The sequence below is a fragment of the Microcaecilia unicolor genome, chromosome 2, assembly GCF_901765095.1.
Source record: "Microcaecilia unicolor chromosome 2, aMicUni1.1, whole genome shotgun sequence".
Taxonomy (NCBI): Eukaryota; Metazoa; Chordata; class Amphibia; order Gymnophiona; family Siphonopidae; genus Microcaecilia; species Microcaecilia unicolor.
This window is the reverse complement of record NC_044032.1, coordinates 362589296-362612497: the sequence shown is the minus strand read 5'-3', so window position 1 is coordinate 362612497 and position 23202 is coordinate 362589296. Positions and strand designations below refer to the sequence as shown.

General features: G+C 45.2%; 1 protein-coding gene and 1 non-coding gene across 3 annotated transcripts in view; both read left to right on the top strand.

Annotated features, from left to right (window-relative positions):
- The window catches only part of CSGALNACT1 (chondroitin sulfate N-acetylgalactosaminyltransferase 1), a 387346-nt gene that overhangs the window by 260563 nt on the left and 103581 nt on the right, over window positions 1–23202 (top strand). For both annotated transcript variants that reach the window (XM_030194504.1, XM_030194505.1), the window contains exon 4: window positions 20331–20547. In XM_030194504.1, coding sequence (XP_030050364.1) covers window positions 20331–20547 — 217 coding nt within the window. The remainder of the gene's footprint in view (window positions 1–20330; window positions 20548–23202) is intronic.
- Window positions 427–508, top strand: TRNAS-AGA. The gene has a single exon. It is a non-coding gene; the product is annotated as a tRNA-Ser (tRNA).

The following is a 23202-nucleotide window of genomic DNA, read 5'->3' as shown; positions in this document are numbered from 1 at the left end:
GATCAATATTCGCTGTCTCCAGCAGGAGGGAGAGGTTGGTGCTAGTATATCGAGGAATGATAGGAAAAGAGAACTTTCTGTTGCAAAAGAGGCCTGCTGGGTCTTTTTCTGGCCATTGAGTGCATCTGGGGCCTGAAGGTTTGTGAAGGTGCCAGTCAGTGGAGTTGACCATTATCCCTTCCAGGCAGCAGCACATACCCCCCTCACTTGAGCCTCTTGTTCTCTGTAGTATAAAAGGGTTGTTTTTTTTTTTTTTTTTGGGGGGGGGGGGGGGGGGGGGAACATAGAAAGGCTGTTTATTATTCTCAAGGCATCATGGACCTCCACCCTTGGGCTGTGAACCCCTTTACCTGTTGCTGAGTGGTGTTGCTTTCCTCTAAGAATAAGAAGGAATATCTTGCTGTTAGTGTATGATATTCTAGTGTGGTAGTCATGGCCGAGTGGTTAAGGCGGTGGACTAGAAATCCACTGGGGTCTCCCCGTGCAGGTTCAAATCTTGCTGACTATGGGGCTGCAAAATTTGTCTTACTAGTATAGGTTTTTTGGAGAGGATGAGTGGCCTAATTGTTAGTGCAGCAGACTTTGATCCTAGCAACCTGGGTTTGATTCCCACTTAACCCTCCATTTCCCCGGGCACAAAAACTTAGATTGTGAGCCCTCTAGGGACAAAGTACCTGCATATAATATGCACAGTGCTGCATACGTCTAGTAGCGCTATAGAAATGATTAGTAGTAGTAGATATTCTGAATGTAGTGGCTTCAAAGGTTTTTCTGGATATTCAGAGTGAATATGCATGACCTATATTTACAGTGGAGACCTGTATGCAAATTTGTCTCATGCATATTCATTGTTGTTGTCCTGAAGATGAGTTGTGTCTCCAGGACTGGGTTGGGAAATGTTTCTTTAGGGACAGGATTTCAAAAAGATTTTTGTGGCTGGTGGGCTGAGTTTCACAGAGCTGACTATAGATGGTACCTTAGGCCCAAATCAGAGTCCAGAACTGGAGATGGTCACTGTGCGCAGTAGCAGGGCCTCAGGGAAAATTGAAATATGGCTACGCAGGGGTGAGTGAAGAGGAGAAAGGCCAGATTTACAGTTATGGACGCTCCACAGTGAAAGCAGTACCACCTTCTTCTTTGGGAAGCTCTCTCTCTCTTTCTCTCTTAGGTGCTGCTCAGCTTGAACACCAGTGTCCTGTCAAACCTTCCCCCCAATAGGAAATCCTGACCTAGGGAAGGAGAGTGACAGGGCTGCAAAGGCCAGGGCAAAATAGAGAGTGAAGGCTGCAGGAAATGAGGGAGAAGAAAGCAAAAGACACGAGTGAGGGCTTCAAGGTGTGAGGGAGAGAGGAGTACAATACATGTCAGATAAGCTATGGGCAAAGTTTCGGTCCCTGCTTATAAATCATTGTACATTTGCTGAGCAACATAGATAAACAAATGCTAAAATGTTTTACCACATAAATCATTGTCCTTCCTCTGATATCTATTAATCAAGATTACATGTAGAATGAAGTAAGAAAATTCTTGCTGCTTTGGAAGCTAATTTGCTTCTTTGCTTTATGGCTCTGCTAGTAGTAATCTGTCTTTCCTTTCTGGTTTGTTTTTTCTGTACTGGCAGGGAGTGGTGTTTAGAAAATTGCTATTACCCATTTAGAATCCTGTCAGGAAACTGCAGTTAAAGCAATGAGCCTGAGTTCTTAGTATGCCACTTTTATTTGAGACTCCTTGGCAAGCTTTTGATGTATGGCCTACTGACTCCTAAGATCCTGGCCAAGCCTGCAGTCCCAGCCATACCTTCCTGGGCCGAGACCCCAGATGAATTGCTCAGGGATTTCCACAGCACAATAATGTGATGTACAAATTAGACTGAATTGTATGAACATTGGCACAAAATATGCAGGAGTGCATGATGAAATTGTTTGCTCCTTGTCTCAAAATCCTTTTAAGTGTGGACCATTTGAGTGTGTATGAGATCTTAAATTTGAATTAACAAAATAATAGAAGTGGCATTAAAAACATTTATGTGTAAAGAGGGCAGTTTGGTTGCCTCTCCTCAGAAATTCAGGGTAAAATTATACCTGTTGTGGAACAAGGCACATAAAATATTCATACTTATGAGGTAATAGCATGGTCTTGAATATACCTGAATAATTCTAGGCCAGCTATTTAACTGCTCAGAATTACACGACTAACCTTGTCCACCTAGTACTGAATATAAGTGCTGACTGGACAAAGTTCAGCTATGGTCTGGAAATGCTGCCAATGCAGCTTCTTTTTGCCCAGGTAAGGTTGTGAAAGCTATGATCTGTCCCCAGAGAACTTAAACTGCTTGGGGGGGGAGGTGGAATTGTAGCCATGTAGGTTTTTGTTTTTGATAAAGCTCATACTTTTTTGGCACTGGTTCAAGGTAAATTACTTTCAGGTACACTAGGTATTTCCATGTTCCCAGAGGGCCTACAATGTAATGGCGTCAAGATTTAATTACCACCATGGGGTGGACTTGATGCCAATTCTGCAACGACTTCAGGGCACACCTGAGCCATTATGGAATACTAGCATATGCAACATTGTTTAGTTGTCTGTGACTGTCATAAATTGGCGTGTCTAAGTGCACCATGCAGTATGTGCATGTTATATTTTATAAGTAGGAGACATGCCCATGTATACGCCCCCTTTGCCACTGCATGCTAAACAACAAAAGGGCACTGGTTATAGAACAGTGCATAGCACTTAGGCACGTAAGTGCTAGTATTCTATAACTTAGGCTCACTGCCCTGCTTATTTTCAAAGGAGAAGGGCATGTCACATCTGTGGCCGTGACCACCCTCATACTTACCCTGTTTCTGGGAGTCAGTGGCTGTGCTGGCTTCTGCTTGTCTCTGTGTCTGTCTCTGTCTTAGTTTCTCTCTGGCTCTGTGTGCTGATTGCCTTACTGGACCTCACCTGTGTGGGCTATGCCTCTTCCAAGATGGCTGCCGCCTCCTCTATGCCAGTATCCAAGATGGCTCCTGCTTGTCCTTCCTGTGGGCTTACTTCCTCTGGGTGTCAAGCCTCTGTTTGGAGGCAAGGAACTTCCTGCTTCTGTCCTGCTGGTGGTGACTCATCAGTGAGTTCCTTTATAAGGAAGGCCTGTGCTTGCAGTCAGTGCCTTCGCATGGTGTCATTGTCTGGTGTCATGCCCAGAGGCCTACAGGTTAGTCAGTGTGTTGCTGCGCTGCTTCTAAGCCTGTCTTCTGTGTGGGTTTCTTGTCCTTCTGTTTTGTACCTGTGGGCTGCTTGTTCTTCTGTTTAGGACCTGTGGGCTGCTTGTCCTTCTGTGTGGGCTTCTTGCTGTTCTGTTTAGCACCTGTGGGCTGCTTTCCCTTCTGTGTGGGCTGGTGCTCTTCTGTTCCCAGTTCCTGTGGGCTGGTTTCCCTTCTGCATGGGCTGCTAGCCCTTCTGCCTTTAGTCTGTGTTTGCAGCCTGCCCTACTTCCTGCTTGTATATTCTGTGTGCACATCCTGAACCTTGTATTTCCTGTGTGCACATCCTGAAACCTGCTTGCCCCTTCTGAGTCCTGGTTCTGGCTAGCTAGCGTATCCGGGCCCTACTCCCTGTTTGTATATTCTGTGTGCACATCCTGAACCTTGTATATCCTGTGTGCACATCCTGGTCCCTGCTTGTTCGTCCTGAGTCCTGGTTTTGGCTAGCTAGGGTTTCCGGGTTTCCGCTCTGCCTAGCTGCCATCTTCCCTGTGTGCACATCCTGAACCTTGTATATCCTGTGTGCACATCCTGGTCCTTGCTTGTTCGTCCTGAGTCCTGGTTTTGGCTAGCTAGTGTTATCCGGCTTTTCGCTCTGCCTAGCTACCTTCTGTCCCGTGTGTCTACCTTGTACCTTGCTTGTATATCCTGTGTGCTTATCCGGATCCCTGCTTATGTATCCTGATTCCTGTATCTGTCTAGCTAGTGTGTATCTTCTGGGGGATTTATCCTGTTACCTGCCTCGACCTAGCTAGTGGGTTTGCCCTGTGGGTATTCCCTGTCTCCCCTTTTTCCCTGCTTGCATGTCTGCCCTAGTCCCTGCTCCTGATAAGCTTCTGTCTGTCTAGTCTGTCCGGTGTGTCTGGCTTAGCGGCTGCGTGCAGCGCTTAGTGCAGTCTAGTATAATTTGTTCCCTCGTGTTTCCTAGACCCGGGGCGGGTCCTCGGGATTCCAGTTCCACCTTGTCCTGCAAGCCCTGCCGGCCACCTGCACGCTGGAGCTCAACTCCAGCGGAACGGTGGCTAAGTGCAGGAGAAGAGGTTCCTGTTCTGCTAGTCCCAGTTGCCTGCTCCCAATCCAGAGGTCCAGTCTGGCCCTTCTGTGTGTTCCGCTCCAGGGTGGTCTTGCCTGCCTCTGCTGCTCCTCGGCAGGGGTCCAAGGACTCACTATTCCAAGTTCTGCCTCGAGGACCTGACAGCATGCCAAGGGCCTCGAGAACGCGACAGGCGGCCATCTTCCGACACAAATCGGGAGATGGTCGGCCTTCTCCTAAGGCCGGCCAAATCGGTATAATCGAAAGCCAATTTTGGCCGGCTTCAACTGCTTTCCGTTGCAGGGCCGGCCAAACTTCAAGGGGGCGTGTCAGCAGTGTACCGTAGGCAGGACGGGGGAGTGGTTAAGAGATGGCCGGCCTCGGCCAATAATGGAAAAAAGAAGGCCGGCCCTGACGAGCATTTGGCTGACTTTACTTGGTCCCCTTTTGTTCACAACCAAGCCTCGAAAAGGTGCCCGAACTGACCAGATGACCACCGGAGAGAATCGGGGATTACCTCCCCTTACTCCCTCAGTGGTCACCAACCCCCTCCTGCCCAAAAAAAAAAATTAAAAAACATTTTTTGCCAGCCTCTATGCCAGCCTCAAATGTCATACCCAGCTCCATCACAGCACTATGCAGGTCCCTGGAGCAGTTTTTAGTGGGTACTGCAGTGCACTTCAGGCAGGCGGACCCAGGCCCATCCCCCCCTACCTGTTACACTTGTGGTGGTAAATGGGAGCCCTCCAAAACCCACCCGAAACCCACTGTACCCACATCTAGGTGCCCCCCGTTACACTTTAAGGGCTATGTTAGTGTTGAACAGTTGGGGGTAGTGGGTTTTGGGGGGCTCAGCACCCAAGGTAAGGGAGCTATGCACCTGGGATCAATTTGTGAATTCCACTGCAGTGCCCCCTAGGATGCCCGGTTGGTGTCCTGGCATGTGAGGGGGACCAGTGCCCTACAAATGCTGGCTCCTCCCACGACCAAATGACTTGGATTTGGCCAGGTTTGAGATGGCTGCCATTAGTTTCCATTATCAGCGAAAACCAATTGCGGCCATCTCTAACGTTGGCAATCTCTAAGGGCGGCCCAAATGTTGAGATTTGACCGGCACCGACCGTATTATCGAAACGAAAGATGGCCGGACATCTTGTTTCGATAATACAGTCAGGTGCGCTGCTTAACGGGGCCGTCATTAGAGATGGCCGCCCTTATAGATGGGCGCCCCCCCCCCCCCCCCCGTTCGATTATGCCCCTCCATGGCATCTAAATTGAGGATACTAACTCAACAAACGTGAATGAATGCAAAGACTTCCTTCAACTATGGGAGCTTCAATGGCCAAACATGCAACCCACGCACATTAAAGTACACACACTAGACATAATTACATACAAGTTCTCACATGAACTAAACCTTACACTAAAAGAAACAAAATGGACAGCCATACCTTGGTCCGATCACTACAAAGCGAACCTCTCCCTTCATTGGCGAACTTCTTAACAGCAATGCGATGATGTCATCGGAGGGGGGGTGGTCTGTTGGATATGCCGGATGGTCGGATTAGCAAAAGTCAGATAATCGAGACTGTACGACTGGTAGCGCTATAGAAATGATTTGCAGTAGTGGTAGTAGTAGTAGTACTGTATAAAGCATTAGGGACGGGGGTGGAAAATAACTAATGTCCAGCCTCTTTAAGATGCGGTCTGGAAGCATTGGATCATGGTTTAGTACCTGGTGCTCTCAGGTAGTATGAATAGTGCAGTTTGCCAGGTTGATCGCAAGCAGCATTATTTATATACTACAGGAGTTACTAGCCTGTGGTGAATTAAGGTGCAGTAAAAGACTAACCTTTAAGACTCCTTAATTTCTACCACCCTTAATGGCATATTTGTACAGGTATTGAATATAGTTCCTTGGTTGTTTGAAGCTGGCATAGATGTGTTGTTTCCTTGGAAAAGTCCTGGCCCAGACAAGTTTGAGAGTGCTCTTGTTTAAAACCATGCTGGATCTGTTTCTCTCTTGGCTCACATTCTGACCAAAATCTATAATAAAATATGGGCTGATTTTAGAAAGGTGTGATCCTTGAACTAATGGTTCTGGTTATAGATTGAAACTGACACCTCATCTGTCTTTCAGTGGCATGCTATTTATATTGTAGGCAGTGTTGTTGATTTGGGATTATACTCCTCTGCTGTGTGGCTGTGTGGCTCTGTTCTCCCTGAAATTTTTAACCATATGCTCTGTTTCTATCCACCTGAGAAAGCTACAGTTCTATAACTGCATGCCTAATTAGGCGCCTGGAAGGGTGCACAGTAGGAGTCTGTTGTATAAAGAAATCTAGGTGCTTAGGTTATGTTAGAGAATACTAGTTATCGACGCACCCAACATTTAGGTGCTCACACATAAAGCTTGCGTACACCTAAGTGCAGCAGGAACACGGATATCTTACAGTATTCTGGAGTGGAGGAGTGTCCTAGTGGTTAGAGCACCAGTCTTTCAATCCAGAGGTGGCCGGTTCAAATCCCACTGCTGCTCCTTGTGATCTTGGGCAAGTCACTTAACCCTCCATTGACTCAGGTACAAACTTAGATTGTGAGCCCTCCTGGGACAGAGAAATATCCAGAGTACCTGAATGTAACTCACCTTGAGCTACCGCTGAAAAAGGTGTGAGTGGAGGAGTGGCCTAGTGGTTAGGGTGGTGGACTTTGGTCCTGGGGAACTGAGTTCGATTCCCGGCACAGGCAGCTCCTTGTGACTCTGGGCAAGTCACTTAACCCTCCATTGCCTGCTGCATTGAGCCTGCCATGAGTGGGAAAGCGCGGGATACAAATGTAACTAAAAAAAAAAAAAGTAATAATAATAATTCTGTAAGGTACATTCATCCTGCCCATACTCCATCCCTTTATAAATGCACAGTGTATGGTAAACAGGTATTTGCAGAATAGCACTTAGGTGTTATACATGCACTTAAACAATCTTAGAATGCAATGACAGGAATTCCTGGTGCCGTTTCTGGGTAATTCTGGAAAGGTCAGGAAATATTCTAATTTTTGAACCCAAAAACTTTTCATCCATTAACAAAAATAAGCTTTAAGAGCCAATATTAGGTCTTTCTCCAAGGCAAATGTTGCTAATAGGGTGGTACTTTGAGTAATGACCTCCAAAGAAGATTCCAAAAACTCTGATATTCATTACTGACTGATTTTTTTCCCCCTTAAGAAAACAGTCAGGTAGTGACTCCACTGAGAACTTCGAAACTTGTAGCATATCCATAGGCGTTATCAGGGGAGACTTAGGAAAATTCAGACAACCTAGTGTTCTTCCAAGACTGATTTTCCAGATGTTCCATTCCCCTATGCATATAGGAGGGAATTTAATAAATGGCATCAAAAAATTTGAACGCTAAGCACTATTCTATAAAGGGAGCATGACCTTAATAGAATAGCATTTGACACGGATTCTACGCCTAACTTTTGGGCGCTGTACTCACACCTTCTAAAAGCAGGTATAAATGCTTGTGCTCAATTTAAGTGCTCATCAGGCGAATTGTATAAATCCACATGCAACTTTTTGGAATGCTCCCTGGCCACGTCCCCTTTTCAGATACTGTATGTGCAAGTAACATTAAATGCCGTGCTTTTTAGAAAAGCAAGCAGCGAGATGCATTCACAGATTTTGAAGACTGACAAGTAACATCAGTAAATGCTTGTTAGCACCCAATTATTGATGTTTCTGAGCTCATTGGCTATAATTTATTTGCACGCACATCTCTGATGCATGCACAAAGTTGGGGGTGGAAATTTGTGTGCGATATGTAGAATTTGGGGGGGGGGGGGAGGGTAGGGTTTATCTTTCATCATAATATCATTGCTCTCCTGAAGTTCTTCCACCCTAACATCTAAGGAATCCAGCCAATTTGCATGTTGAAGCAGCTCTTGAGAGTGAGTGGCCTTCTATGGTTTTTTTAGATTTAAATATATTCAGAGGCATAGCTAAGTGGGTTGCCAGGGGAGCGCTGCTCCCCCAAACGGACTTCCGACAGCACCAGTGCCTATTTTTGATGCGATCTTTCCCACATGCATCTCTTTGTACTTGCTCACATTAAACATTATCTGCCATTTGGATGCCCAGTCTCGTAAGATCCTCTTATAATTTTTCACAATCCTCTTGCGATTTAACGACTTTGAATAACTTTGTGTCGTCAGCAAATTTAATTACCTCACTAGTTACTCTGATCTCTAGATCATTTATAAATATGTTAAAAAGCAGCGGTCCCAGCACATACCTCTGCGGAGCCCCACTATTTACCCTTCTCCATTGTGAATACTGACTGCTTTCTATCTTTTAAATAGTTTTTAATCCACAATAAAACATTATCTCCTAGCCCATGACTCTCCAATTTCCTCTGGAGTCTTTCATGAGGTACTTTGTCAAATGCCTTTAGAAAATCCAGATACACGATATCAACTGGCTCACCTTTATCCATGTTTGTTCACCCCTTCAAAGAAATGTAGTAGATTGATGAGGCAAGATTTCCTTTCACTAAATCCATGTCGGCTTTGTCTCATTAATCTCATTGAATATGCTCTATAATTTTGTTCTTTATAATAGTCTCTACTGTTGCCTGACACCGACATCAGGCTCACCAGTCTATAATTTCACGGATCAGCTCTGGACCCTTTTTTAAAAAATCACCATTACATTGGCCACTCTCCAATCTTCCAGTACCATACTTGATTTTAAAGATAAATTACATATCAGTAATAACAGTTCTGCAAGTTCATTTATCAGTACTATTAGTACTCTGGGATGAATGCCATCTGGTCCTGGCGATTTGCTACTCTTCGATTTGTCAAATTGCACCATTACATCTTCCAGGTTTACAGAGATTTCTTTCAGTTTCTCTGACTCCTCAGTTTTGAATACCATTTCTGGCACCGGTATCTCTCCCAAATCTTCCTTGGTGAAGACCAAAGCAAAGAATTCATTTAATCTTTCCGCTATGGCTTTGTCTTCCCTGAAATGCCCCTTTTACCCCTCCGTCATCTAGCGGTCCAAATTATTCTTTTGCCAGCTTCTTGCTTCTAATATACCTAAAAAAAAATTTTTACTATGCGTTTTTGCCTCCAGTGCAATCTTTTTTCAAAGTCTGTCTTTGCCTTCCTTATCAGCGCTTTGCATTTGACTTGCCATTCCTTATACTGTTTCTTATTATTTTCAGCTGGAGCCTTCTTCCATTTTGTGAAGGATTTTCTTTTAGCTCTAATAGCTTCCTTCACCTCACTTTTTAACCATGCTGGCTGTTGTTTGGCCTTCCTTCCTCCTTTTTTAATACATGGAATATAACTGATATGGGCCTCCAGGATAGTATTTTTGAACAGCATCCACGCCTGATGTAAATTTTTGACCTTCGCAGCTGTTCCTCTTTGTTATTTTTTTCACCATTCTTCTTATTTTATCATAGTCTCCTTTTTGAAAGTTAAATGCTGAAGTTTTGGATTTCCTGTGTGTATTTCCTCCAGAGGCGATATCAAATCTGATCATATTATGATCACTGTTATCAAGCAGCCCCATCACAATTACCTTCTGCACCAGATTATGAGCTCCACTAAGGGCTGTCTAGAAATTTTTCTCCTTTTGTTGGCTCCTGTACTAGCTGCTCCATAAAGCAAAGAATTTTACCTCCCTAGTATGCCCTGATGTTACATTTACCCAGTCAATTTCGGGGTAATTGAAATCACTCATTATTATTGCTTTCCTCAGTTTGTTAGCCTCCCTAATTTCCGATAACATTTCTACATCTCTCTGTTTATCCTTGCCAGGTGGATGGTAGTACACTCTTATCACTATCCTTTCCCCCTTTACTCATGGAATTTCAATCCATAGAGATTGCAAGATTTGTTTTGTGTCCTGCAGAATTTTTAGTCTATTTGATTCAAGGCACTCCTTAACATACAATGCTGCCCTGTCCACCAATTCAATCCACCCTATCACTACGATATAATTTGCACTCTGGTATGACAGTGTCCCTCTGGTTATCTTCCTTCCACCAGGTCGCAGAGATGCTTATTATATCTAATTTTTCATTTAGTTCAATATATTCTAAATCTGCCATCAAATCGAAGAATGTTGTAAATTCCAAGAATCTGTATCAGTATCTTTCTCACTCCTTGTAAACCGCTTAGAACTTTTTTGGTCTAGAAATCCAAATAAAATAAATTTCTTAGGCTTCTGACATTTGCTTTATAGACATTTCAAACTATGTTTGTTGTTCCTATTTACATCTTGCTCAGCAGTTGACAATGTTAATTTGCCATCTTTTGTTTGCTTTTTATTTAAAGACACACAGAGGGGCATAATTGAACGAAAACGCCTATCTCCATGGGCGTTTATCTCCAAGAACGGGTCCGTGAAGGGGCGGACCGAACCGTATTTTGGGAAAAAATAGACGCCCATGTTTTATTCAACAATGTGTGAGCTGGGCGTTTTTGTTTTTCAGCGATAATGGAAAATAAAAGCGCCCAGCTCAAAAACGAATAAATCCAAGGCATTTGTTCGTGGGAGGGGCCAGGATTCGTAGTGCACTGGTCCCCCTCACATGCCAGGACATCAACCGGGCACCCTAGGGGGCACTTTTACAAAACCAAACAAAAAGGTAAAAGAGCTCCCAGGTGCATAGCACCCTTCCCTTGGGTGTTGAGCCCCCCAAATCCCCCTCAAAACCCACTGCCCACAAGTCTACACCATTACTATAGCCCTAAGGGGTGAAGGGGGGCACCTACATGTGGGTACAGTGGGTTTGGGGGGGTTGGACGACTAATAAGCATTAAGCAGCACAATTGTAACAGGTAGGGGGGATGGGCCTGGGTCCACCTGCCTGAAGTCCACTGCACCCCCTAACAACTCCTCCAGTGACCTGCATACTGCTGCCAGGGAGCTGGGTATGACATTTGAGGGTGAAAATAAAAGTTGAGAAACTTCATTTTTTGTGGTGGGAGGGGGTTAGTGACCACTGGGGGAGTCAGGGGAGGTCATCCCCGATTCCCTCCAGTGGTCATCTGGTCATTTAGGGCACTTTTTGGGGCCTTATTCGTGAAAAAACAGGGTCCAGGAAAAGTGTCCTAAATTCTAGCTAAAAACGCATACTTTTTTCCCATTATCGGTGAAATGCGCCCATCTCTGTTCGGCAGATAACCACGCCCCAGTTCCGCCTTCGCCACACCTCTGACACGCCCCCATCAACTTTGTCCGCATCCGCGACGGATTGCAGTTGAAAACGTCCAAAAATCGGCTTTCGATTATACCGCTTTATTCGGTTTTGTGAGATAAACGTCCATCTCCCGATTTAGGTCGGAACTTGGGCGTTTTTCTCATTCGATTATAAGCAGGACAGTCTACTATGGTCTGTATTGCAACCTCACTATCAGGATACTCTATCTTCCCTGTTTTGGTGATTTCTTTGAAAGATATCTTGGTCTGAACCATGCACTTTTGAACAGCTGTCGGCCTTCTCCCCATTTCTAGTTTAAAAGCTGCCCTATCTCCATTTTAAATGCTGATGCCAGCAGCCTAGTCCCACCCTGGTTAAGGTGGAGCCCATCCTTTCGGAATAGGCTCCCCCTTCCCCAGCATGTTCCCTAGTTGCTTACAAATCTAAAACCTGCCTCCCTGCACCATCACCTCATCTGCGCATTGAGACTCCAGAGCTCTGCCTGTCTCTTGGACCCTGCGCATGAAATGGGGAGCACTTCTGAAAATGCTACCCTAGAGGTTCTGGATTTGAGCTTTCTAACCAGATGTTCTAAATGCTAGTAATTCTAAATATTTATGTGCCTAAAATGCACACATAAGTCTGAGTGCCTAACTTATAGAATTGCCCTTCTAATGTCTATTTTTCATATAGAATGATTTTATCTATATATGTAAATAGAGATATGTAAAGGGGGGTTGTGGTTCGTTTTATGTACATTTTTGTTTCTTATGCTGAAAAAGAAAATGTTTCTTTAAAAATTGAACTACTTGCATTAACTCCTACTGTACTTCCAGGTTCATAAAACTAAGACCTGTGCTTCCAACATGCAAAAACAAACCAGATAGTGCCACAGAACCCACTGATTCTAACTGAAACTAGTTTGGAGGTTGTTTTACTTTGTTCATTCACTCTAGAATAATGACAAAATCTGGGAAACAGACAGCATCCTTTCACCAGGTTTTCTTACAGTTATCCAGGTACTGTTAGAGCTCTAGCATTCATAGCATATCAAAATGGCTGCTGTAATACACCCTGAGGCTATCATCCATTCAGATATTCATTGTATCCCAAGTTTAGCTATGTCGGCACCCACTCCATGTGGAATGAATGTGCTACTATAAAAGCTAGGCTATTTTGTTGTTTGGAAATCTATGAAAATAGTGCTGATGTTTGATTCTTCTTTTCATCTAGATAAATGTTGGCTTGTGGCAGTGTGGCTAACGGACAAGCAGGAACTCTCACAGACACAGGCAGGGTGTAGTGTAGGTCAATGCAGTGGCGTACCAAGGGGGGGGGGCGGTCCGGCCCGGGTGTCAGTGGGTGGGGGGGTGATCCGCTTTGCTCCCGCTGCTCCCACTTTACCTTAAAAAATTTTTTGAAGCGTCTGCCCTGCTTGTTGTAAAAGAAGTAAATCTCTTCGCTTCATCGTCGTCGGGCCTCATTATGTCCCGCCCTCCTCTGAGGTAATTTCCGCGAGGGCGGGACATAGTGAGGCCCGACGATGACGAAGCAAAGAGATTTACTTCTTTTACAACAAGCAGGGCAGACGCAAGGCGCGCTGCCTGCAACGACGCTTCAATTTTTTTTTTTTTTAAGGTAGGGTGGGAGCAGGAGAGTCGGGTCGGGGTGGGCTCCTCAGATGGGAGAGGGGTGTTGTGGGGGTTCTCACATGGGATGGGGAGGGGAAGGGGGTTTTCATATGGGCGAGAAGGGGACTGAGTGGGGAGGGGGTTCTCAGATGGGAGAGGGGTGTTGTGGGAGTTTTCATATGGGAGAAGGGGACTGAGTGGGGAGGGGGTTTTCAGATGGGAGAGGGGTGTTGTGGGGGTTCTCACATGGGGAAGGGAGGGGGTTTTCATATGGGAGAAGGGGACTGAGTGGGGAGGGGGTTCTCAGATGGGAGAGGGGTGTTGTGGGGGTTCTCACATGGGGAGGGGAGGGGGTTTTCATATGGGAGAAGGGGACTGTGGGGAGGGGGTTCTCAGATGGGAGAGGGGTGTTGTGGGGGTTTTCATATGGGAGAAGGGGACTGAGTGGGGAGGGGGTTTTCAGATGGGAGAGGGGTGTTGTGGGGGTTCTCACATGGGGAGGGGAGGGGGTTTTCATATGGGAGAAGGGGACTGAGTGGGGAGGGGGTTCTCAGATGGGAGAGGGGTGTTGTGGGGGTTCTCACATGGGGAGGGGAGGGGGTTTTCAGATGGGAGAAGGGGACTGAGTGGGGATGTTGCAGGAATTACCACTATTGTTAGCAGAATCTGTGGTACTTCAGGAGTCAAACACCACACACCAGAATGAGAGAGAAATCTTCTTTATTTGCCAGCAAACAAAGTAGGACATCAGCACTAGGTCTCTTCTTCTCTTTCTCAGCTCTCTGGATCCTGCGTCTCCTGTCTAACGTAAGCTGCCTCTGCTCTCAGTTATATAGGGTCCTACACCTCTCTAGCCCCCCTTTCTCACCAGATGGTAAAGAATAGATTGATTACCCTGTCTTGAACTAATTATCTCTATACATTTACTCCAAAATATCAGTTACATAGGTTTAAGATATTTCCTAAACTGACCTATGACCGGGGCCTCTCAAACTAGACAATGTGGCACCTATCTCTTGCATTTTATTATTATTTCTCATAATCAGATTCCCAATCAACTTCATACTAACTGGGTTCTGGCATTCATTAAGGGGTCAAGGGGCCAATCTTGCTTAATGGCACACATACATGATTTGTTATTACTTTCAGAATACCAGGCCTACATTTAGCTATAATTAATCAAGGAGAAGACTTTCCCTGACCTCTTTCACCTAGTTTCCTACACAGAACTAGCTAGGACTGTGGATAATTCAAACCAGATGATGACCTCTTAAACTGCAGACAAAGCTTCACTTGAAAATCAGACACTGGATTAAAAAGATATTCTACATAGAAATAGAACTTATTAATTAAACAGAATAAAACATATTCTAAAATAAGCAGAAATCAGAATTCCTTATAAGACAAAATCTAACTCATGTAGAATATCTAAACAGCATTCAGCCTACTCTTTTAAAACTGCAGTATGCCTTACTGAGAATGTGTGGTAAATAATACCTTTGAACTAACATTAACTCAAAAAGGGACAAAGAAAGTTTCATTTCTCTCTGACCTTTCTAACCTCTAGTCTAGCAAAAGCTAGACTTCTGAGCAATTAAACCCAGATGACATTCCTCCACTTTACAGGACTGAAAAGTTAAACACCAAATTAATATGATTTCTTTGCCCAGGCTGCCTCAGGGAGGGGGTTCTCAGATGGGAGAGGGGTGTTGTGGGGGTTCTCACATGGGGAGGGGAGGGGGTTTTCAGATGGGAGAAGGGGACTGAGTGGGGAGGGGGTTCTCAGATGGGAGAGGGGTGTTGTGGGGGTTCTCACATGGGGAGGGGAGGGGGTTTTTATATGGGAGAAGGGGACTGGGGTGGGAGGGGGTTCTCAGATGGGAGAGGGGTGTTGTGGGGGTTCTTAGATGGGGAGGGGGGTTTCAGATGGGAGAAGGGGACTGGAGTGGAGAGGGGTTTCCAGATGGGAGAAGGGGACTGGGGTGGGGAGGGGGGTTCTCAGATGGGAGAGGAGAGGGGTGTTCTGGGGATTCTCAAATGGGAGAAGGACTGGGGTGGGGTGGGGGTTCTCAGATGGGAGAAGGGGACTGGGGTGGGGGTTCTCAGATGGGGTGGGGTTCTCAAATGGGAGAAGGAGGCTAGAACTGGGGTCTGAGAAGGGGTCATGACGGAAAATGGGGCATGCCTGGGTCAGGTGGGAGAATGGGTCGGGCTGAATAGGGGGGCAAGGCATGTGGATGAAGGGGGCTGAAACTGGGGGCTGAAAGGAGGGTAGGTGGGATAAGGGGGCTAATACTGGGACTGGGGGCTGAAAGGCGGCAGGGGCTGAAATTGTGGGGACTGGGGGCTGAAAAGGAGACAGGGAGAAGTGGCTGGGGCTGAAGCTGAGGACTGGTGAGAGAAAAGGGCTGGGGTTGAAACTGGGGGATAAAAAGAGGACAGGGAGAAGTGGCTGGGGGCTAAAGCTCAGGACTGGTGGGAGAATAGGACTTGGGCTGAAACTGGGGACTGGTGGGGCTAGAACTGGGGGCTGAAAAAAAGGGGCAGAGAGAGGGGACAGATCCTGGATGGAAGGGGGAGGAGAGGGAGGGCAGACCCTGGATGGATGGGAGAGGGAGGGCAAATGATGGATTGAAGGGGCAGAGAGAAAGGGCAGCCAGTGAATGGAAGGGGGAGAGAGAGAGGGCAGACGGGCAGATGGTGGATGGAAGAGGCAGAGATAGAGGGCAGATGTAGATGGAAGGCGCAGGGAGAGAGGGCAGACATTGGATGGAGGGAACAGCAGAGAGGGCAGACACTGGATGGCAGAGAGAGAACAAAGACAGATGCTGGATGGAAGGAAGACAGTGAAAAGAAGATGAGGAAAGCAGAAACCAGAGACAACAAACTGTAAATAAAATATATATTTTTATTTTTTTTTTGCTTTAGGATAAAGTAGTATTGTAGCTGTGTTAATGTTTATAATAGAACATGTAAATAAGGTAATCTTTTTATTGGACTAATTTTAATACATTTTGGCTAACTTTCGGAGAACAAAACCCCCTTCCGCAGGTCCGGATAGGATATTGTAACAGCACTATACTGTATTGACCTGAGGAAGGATGTTTTGGCCTCTGAAAGCTAAATGTATTAGTCCAATAAAATGGTATTATTTTATTTTCTATATTTGTTTTATTTCTATTTGTTAATTTGTAAAGTGGTGATTGGTACTTGTTAGTTTTTTCAAATTTACATCTGCTGTCTTTATATTTTGCATAGTACTAGGGGACATTTTCTGTTTCTGTGGTGTTGCATTGTATGCAGAGTCTGGCATCTTGGGGGTTCAGTTTAATTTTTGTCTAAATAGAAAGGTTATTATTGCTTATTCTATAGTGGATTAGGGTGTATCTGTGTTTGTGAAAAAGACATGGCTTTCGGTTGGCATTGACTGTGTAAGATGGACGATCTGTGTTATTCTGCCTGGTTTCGTTTTACAGTAGGTGAATTGATGTTCTAGTGCTCACTGTAGTGTTTAAGATGCTTTCCTTTTCCTTGTGTGACTTGTAGAAATAACTGCTTATGGTATGCTAGAATTGCTCTATAGGTCCTGAGTGTTTTGTATTCTCGGCATGCCTAGTACTAGATTTTGGAGGGGGGGGTGTTAAAAAATGACCGGCCCCGGGTGTCAACTACCCTAGGTACGCCACTGGGTCAATGGAAGAGCTTTATTATTGCACAAGCAATCAAAGTATTACTACTATTTATAATTTCTATAGCACTACTAGACGTACGCAGCGCTGTACACTAAACATGTAAGAGACAGTCCCTGCTCGACAAGAGTTTACAATCTAATCAAGACAGACAAACAAGGGATAAGGGAATTACTTATGATGGGAATGATTAAAACAGACATGGGTACTGAACAAGCGAATAGGATTTAAAAACAGCCTCAAAAAGGTAGGCTTTTAGCCTAGACCAGAGACGGAGCTTGATGGAGTGACTCAGGAAGTCTATTCCAGGCATAGGGTGCAACAAGATAAGTAGTTGGCAGTGGAGAAGAAGGGGTACAGATAAGAGAGATTTACCCGATGAACGGAGTTCCCGGGGAGGAGTGTATAGTGTAGGGAGTAGAGAGGTACTTAGGAGCTGCAGAGTGAATGCACGTGTAAGTTGATAAAAGTGGCACAGTCAGTTCCTCTCACAGACTCAGTCTCAAATCTGGGCAACAACCACAATGACAATTATATCCACATCTTTTAACAGTTCTGTCTTGCCAGGCTTCTTCAGCAGTGTTCACATTACTCGCACATAAATCTATGCCTGGTACCAGCTGAGTCACACAAGCCCAGGGTCTTCACAAATAAATAAATGCACCCTCTTACCTTGGCAGTCTTCTGTTTCTTCTTATGCAATCTACTTCTTAACACTGGGTGCCAACTTCTGAGCTAGGTCTATCTCTCATTTCCATGGCACAACCCACAGGTATTGCAGCCTAGCCAACACCTTGGGAGGATTCCTTCACTCAGGACCTCCCTCCAGGAGATCTCAGGGCTGCCCCACTTGCAGACTTCTTGACTCAGGGCCTCCCTCCTTAAAACATCCTCCCTCGGGGGGGGGGGGGGGGGGGGCTCTCTGCCCCAGGGCATTTAACTAGCTCCCTGCTTGAGTCTGCCCCCTGACTCAGCAGGTTAGCACCATCCTCTATAAGTGTCACATTCACTAAACAGGAACTGGGTTTGTGAGCCCTTGGACCACTGCTGAGGAGCAGCAGTGGCAGGCAAAACCACCCCACACCAGAAGCAAGGCAGAACAGACGTACCGGCAAATCCAGGCAAGGTCTCTGGCGGTCAGCCAGCAAGCAGAAGACAGGTCCAGGCAAAAGTTCAAAAGGCAGGCGGCAAGCAAAACAAAGTCCAGGTCCAGGCAAAGGTTCAAAAGGCAGGCTGAAAGCAAAAACAAAGTCCAGGTCCAGGCAAAGATTCAAAAGGCAGGCTGCAAGCAAAAACAAAGTCCAGGTCCAGGCAAAGGTTCAAAAGGCAGGCGGCAAACAAAGCAAAGTCCAGGATCAGGCAAGGTTCAAAAGACAGGAAACCAGCAAACACAGAAACAGGTCCAGACAAAGTCTCTCAGGCAGAAGTGCACAAGCACCCACGACCAGGGCCTAAGACGCAATGCAAAGGCAAAGCAGCCAGGTTTCAGAATGGCTAATAAGCCCAGCAGCACCCGGAGCTCAGCTGCAACCATCACCAGGAAACTACGGGTGCTGTGTAGGTTCAATCCGAGCAAGCAAGTCTGGCAGCCCGGAAGATCCGGACCGGACTGGGCTGAAATCTGGAATGGGTGACAGTCCACAGCAGCCACCGGTTCTGGCCACCAGAGGGCGAGGTGAGCACAGACGTAACAATAAGGTGGTTCAACGTCAACACCAGTGAGGGAGTGTTCATAGGGAAACCTGCCATCATACTGCTCACTCCCTCACATGGTTAAGCAATTTATGATAAGAAAATCTTCCACTCTTTTATACAAGAGTCTGGCCTGAAAAACATTGAGATCACGTCTTCAGAAGTTACATGTTATGAACCTACATGTCTAACAAAAGAAAGATCAGGATCCTTGACTATCTAAGAAACAGAGTGAGCCCCCATTACCTTCAACCAAACTCTCCCAACTTATTTCCAGCTCTCTTGATTTATGATTTTGATTGGAGCCAGGGAATCCCATTTTACTTAATATTAAAAAAAAGAATAACTGTGTACTTATACAGTAGAAGAAGTAGCAGCACTGGAGATGTGGGATTAATTGGAAGAGTAACTTAACGGTTAGTGTAGTGGCCTAAAAACCTGTGGAATCAAGTTCAATTCCCATAGCGACTCCTTGTGACCCTGGGTAAGTCACTTAGCCCGCCAAAGACATATGGAGTCCATGCTCTCCACAGGAAAGGAACACAACAGTAAAGGGGTGGAAAGGACCCAAAATCAAATGATCAGTTTTTGCATTTGTTCCGGCAGCATGTTAAAAAGCTTGTCAAGATATCTAAATGCTCCATCTATCAATTAATATATTACTGAACACCAATAGATTGGGGTCTGAATAAAGGGTTCTTTCGGAGCATCTTACCCTTGTGTGGCTGACTGATCATTTGATTTTGGGTCCTTTCCACCCCTTTACTGTTGTGTTCAAGTCACTTAACCCTCCATTATTTATCCCCCTGTTTACTATGCTGTGCTAGCAGCTTCCAAGTGGCAGTGCCAGCACAGCCCATTCAAGGTGAGTAGGCTGTGTAGGTGCTAGCACAGCTTAGCTTTTTTTTTGGGGGGGGGGGGGGGTTAGATTGTGAGCCTATTAGGATCAGAGAAAGTGCTGGTATGTAATATGTAAACTTCTTTGCCACAGAAAGGCTATATTAAGAATCTAATAAACATTAATACATGAGATGTGATTTAAGGGGTGGTGTAGTAAAGTACACTACTGCATGTGTAAACAAATGAATGCAAAAACTATACTAATGAGGAAAATAGACGTGTAATGATGCAAACAGCTTATTACCAATTAGCATAGTGAAAAAATACACATATAGCCTTCTTCACAAGCACATTAACATAAAAAATCTAAATACAGCATGGGGAGGTATAGTTAAAGTTTTGAAATGCCAGGTAATTTACTGTCTGCCTCATTTTCATGTTATTATCATTCGCCACTAACATGTGAATTAAGCACCGTGTTTTTGCATGTTAACGGCCAATATTGTGTGCTTTACAGGTGGGCCCATTAAGTATCTGATTTGCTCAGACTCTTGAAAGAGGTTACTTTGATGTATTTTATGTATAAGAATGAGCACCTTGAAAATGTATTATTTTTGTATTAATTGGTATTCATTTGTTTTGCATTCAGGTCTGAAAATAGTTTGAACAGTGTCCCTTTGCCTTTCTCTTCTACAAAAAAAGAATAGTTTTTTTTGAATGTTATACACTAAAATTAGTTTGAACTTTTTATGACACTGGATTGAGAGAATATGTTTTGAATCCTTAAAAAATTATATATCTATCTATCTATCTATATATATATATATATATATATATATATATATATATATATATATATATATATATATATATATATATATATATTTTTTTTTTATTTGCCCTGTGGAAAGACATGAACAAGTATTTGTTACTGATTTTCTTTTGTTTGCCAATAGCATTCCATTCTTTTGAAACTCTGTTCACAGGGCTATACCGTACTGAGCGAGACAAAGGCACTTTATATGAACTGACTTTCAAAGGGGACAGGAAGCATGAATTCAAACGTCTTATTCTGTTCAGACCTTTCGGCCCGGTTATGAAAGTGAAGAATGAAAAGATCAACATGGCCAGCACACTTGTGAACATTATAGTACCCCTGGCACGGAGAGCTGACAAATTTCAACAGTTTATGCACAATTTCAGGTTTGTTTTTTTATCTTATTATGTGTGAAACATTGTGTGTGATTCTTCATTCCCAACTGCAGGACATTTATTCAGAGAATAGGATCATTAATTGTCACCTAAATAAATACCATTGAGATGTCCATTTCTCCCGTGTGACTAGGAATCATGCCTGCAAAGAAAAACAGAGAAGTAAATATGACAATATTAAGTTTTAAGGAGTTTCAGAAGAACATGCAGCATCTGCTGATACCCCACTTATATATAATTGTCCCAACTCTGAGACAGCAGATGACGTGGAGGGGCATAATCGAACGCGAACGCCTATCTCCATGGGCGTTTATCTCCGAGAATGGGTCTGTGAAGGGGCGGGCCGAACCGTATTTTCGAAAAAATGGACATTTTTGAGCTGGGCGTTTGTTTTTTTTAGCGATACTGGAAACTAAAAACGCCCAACTCAAAAACGTCCTAATCTGAGCCATTTGGTCGTGGGAGGGGCCAGGATTGGTAGTACACTGGCCCCCCTGATATGCCAGGACACCAACTGGGCACCCTAGGTGAGTGCAGTGGACTTCAAAAAAGCTCCCACATGCATAGCTCCCTTACCACGGGTGCTGAGCTCCCAACCCCCCTCCCCCAAAACCCACTACCCACAAATGTACAACACTACCATAGCTCTTAGGGGTGAAGGGGGCACCTACATGTGGGTACAGTGGGTTTTGGAGGCCTTCCATTTACCAGCACAAGTGTTGCAGGTGGGGGGGGGGATGGGCCTGGGTCCACCTGGCTGAAGTGCACTGCAGTATCCACTAAAAGTGCTCCAGGGACTTGCCTACACGCAGGCCTCTAGGACTTGTTGCTGCTGTATAACATTGGCACACCAGTTGACACCTGAAGACTGATCTCTCCTAAAAAGTCTTTTATTGGAATAAGCACGTTTACTCACAGTTAACTGCAGAGGTTGTGCCCCACTGGCAACGAGTCTCCCTGGTACTGAGATTAGCAGTAGGTCGGAGCTGGCAGAATGCTGTACAATGCCCTCTTTCAGCCACATTCAAGGTAAGAACTAAGTTGTCTAACGTGGCTAACACAGGAAAGGGAACTAAAACTGGCTTACAAAAATGGCCACTACCGCATGGACTACAACAGGAAACACAACATGGCACACTCTGACCCAGTAGGCAGGGGGAAAAGCACCATGGGAGAAGAGCCTACCAACTACCAACATCGTGAGACTGTAACACAAGCTAATGAAATCACGGAGCCCAATACCCTACACCCACCACAATGCAATGCTGATGTGACCCTGTAGTGCACTCGAGAGCCACATCTGACCCAGGGAAAGGCTGTGAGAGGATTGAACACATTCTGCTGTCATGGAGGTGGGTACGGCATTTGAGGCTGGCATACAGGCTGGGAAAACGTTTTTAAAGTGGGGGTTTTTTTGGTGGGAGGGGGTTAGTGACCACTGGGCGAGTCCGGGGACGTCATCCCCGATTCCCTCCAGTGGTCATCTGGGCAGTTGGGGCACTTTTTTGGGACTTGTTCATGAAAAAAAAGGGTCCAAAAAAGTGACCCAAAATCGCGGTAAAAATGCTTTTTTTTCCGATTATCAGCTACAGATGCCCATCTCTCCTCGGCTGATAACCATGCCCCAGTCCCGCCTCCGACACGCCTCCAACACGCCCCGTCAACTTTATTCGTTTCTGCGACGGAGTGCAGTTGGAAACGCCCAAAATCGGTTTTCGATTATACCGATTTGGGCGCCTTTGCGAGAAAAACGACCATCTCCCGATTTGGGTCGAAATATAGGCGTTTTTCTCTTTCGATTATAAGCTGGATTGTCATATCATACAAGGAATTAATAGAGTTCAACATATTGCCCCTGAACAGTTTGTAAGGCTCTTAAGTAAGAGGCAGGATAGTCTGTATCAGCAGTATCCAACTGCAGTCTGTTATAAGCAAATGTATTCCACGCATATTCATTAGGAACAGCCTGGTTTATGACCCTCCAGGATTGCAGCTTGACATCTTTGGTCTATATGACAGAGGCAGTGTTAGAAGTGCCAACAGACAAGGAGACAGTCTCCTTGTTACATTAATGCCTTTTGCTCTTAATGCACTGCTGCTATAAAAAGAATGTGAATAGATTTAATCACGGTCTTTTTTTGCTTCAAGCCAAGATTGCCATAGCAGCTCCTGAGAAAAATGAGAGAAAGCTATATGTGAGGTATGTATAATTAGAGAATGACACGAGATCGGGTAAATGTGGTAAACCATGGTAATCCGTGGTAAACCACGGGAATGTCAGAAAATCGTTTTACCGCAAATGCAAACAGCGGTTTTCCCTCCACCCACAGGAGCAGTAATAACCCCAGTACCTGCGGTAAAACGGACGCCTACCTTTTTACCATCCATTCTGTTCTGCTAGTCGGCTGCACCTCCTAGGCTGCAGTGTACTGTAGCGTGCAGGCACGCACACAATGCACGCCATCCTTCCTGAGCTCCCTTCCCTAGTCCTCCCTGAACGTAGTCCCCTCCCTGCCTACCACACACAACATCACCAGAAGAGAGGACCCTCAATTGGCCATTCTTGAGTCATCTTCTTTCATTCCCATTCACGCAGGAGGACTCTGCAACTGCAAGGACGCGAGTGAGTCAGAGGCTGGAGCTAGT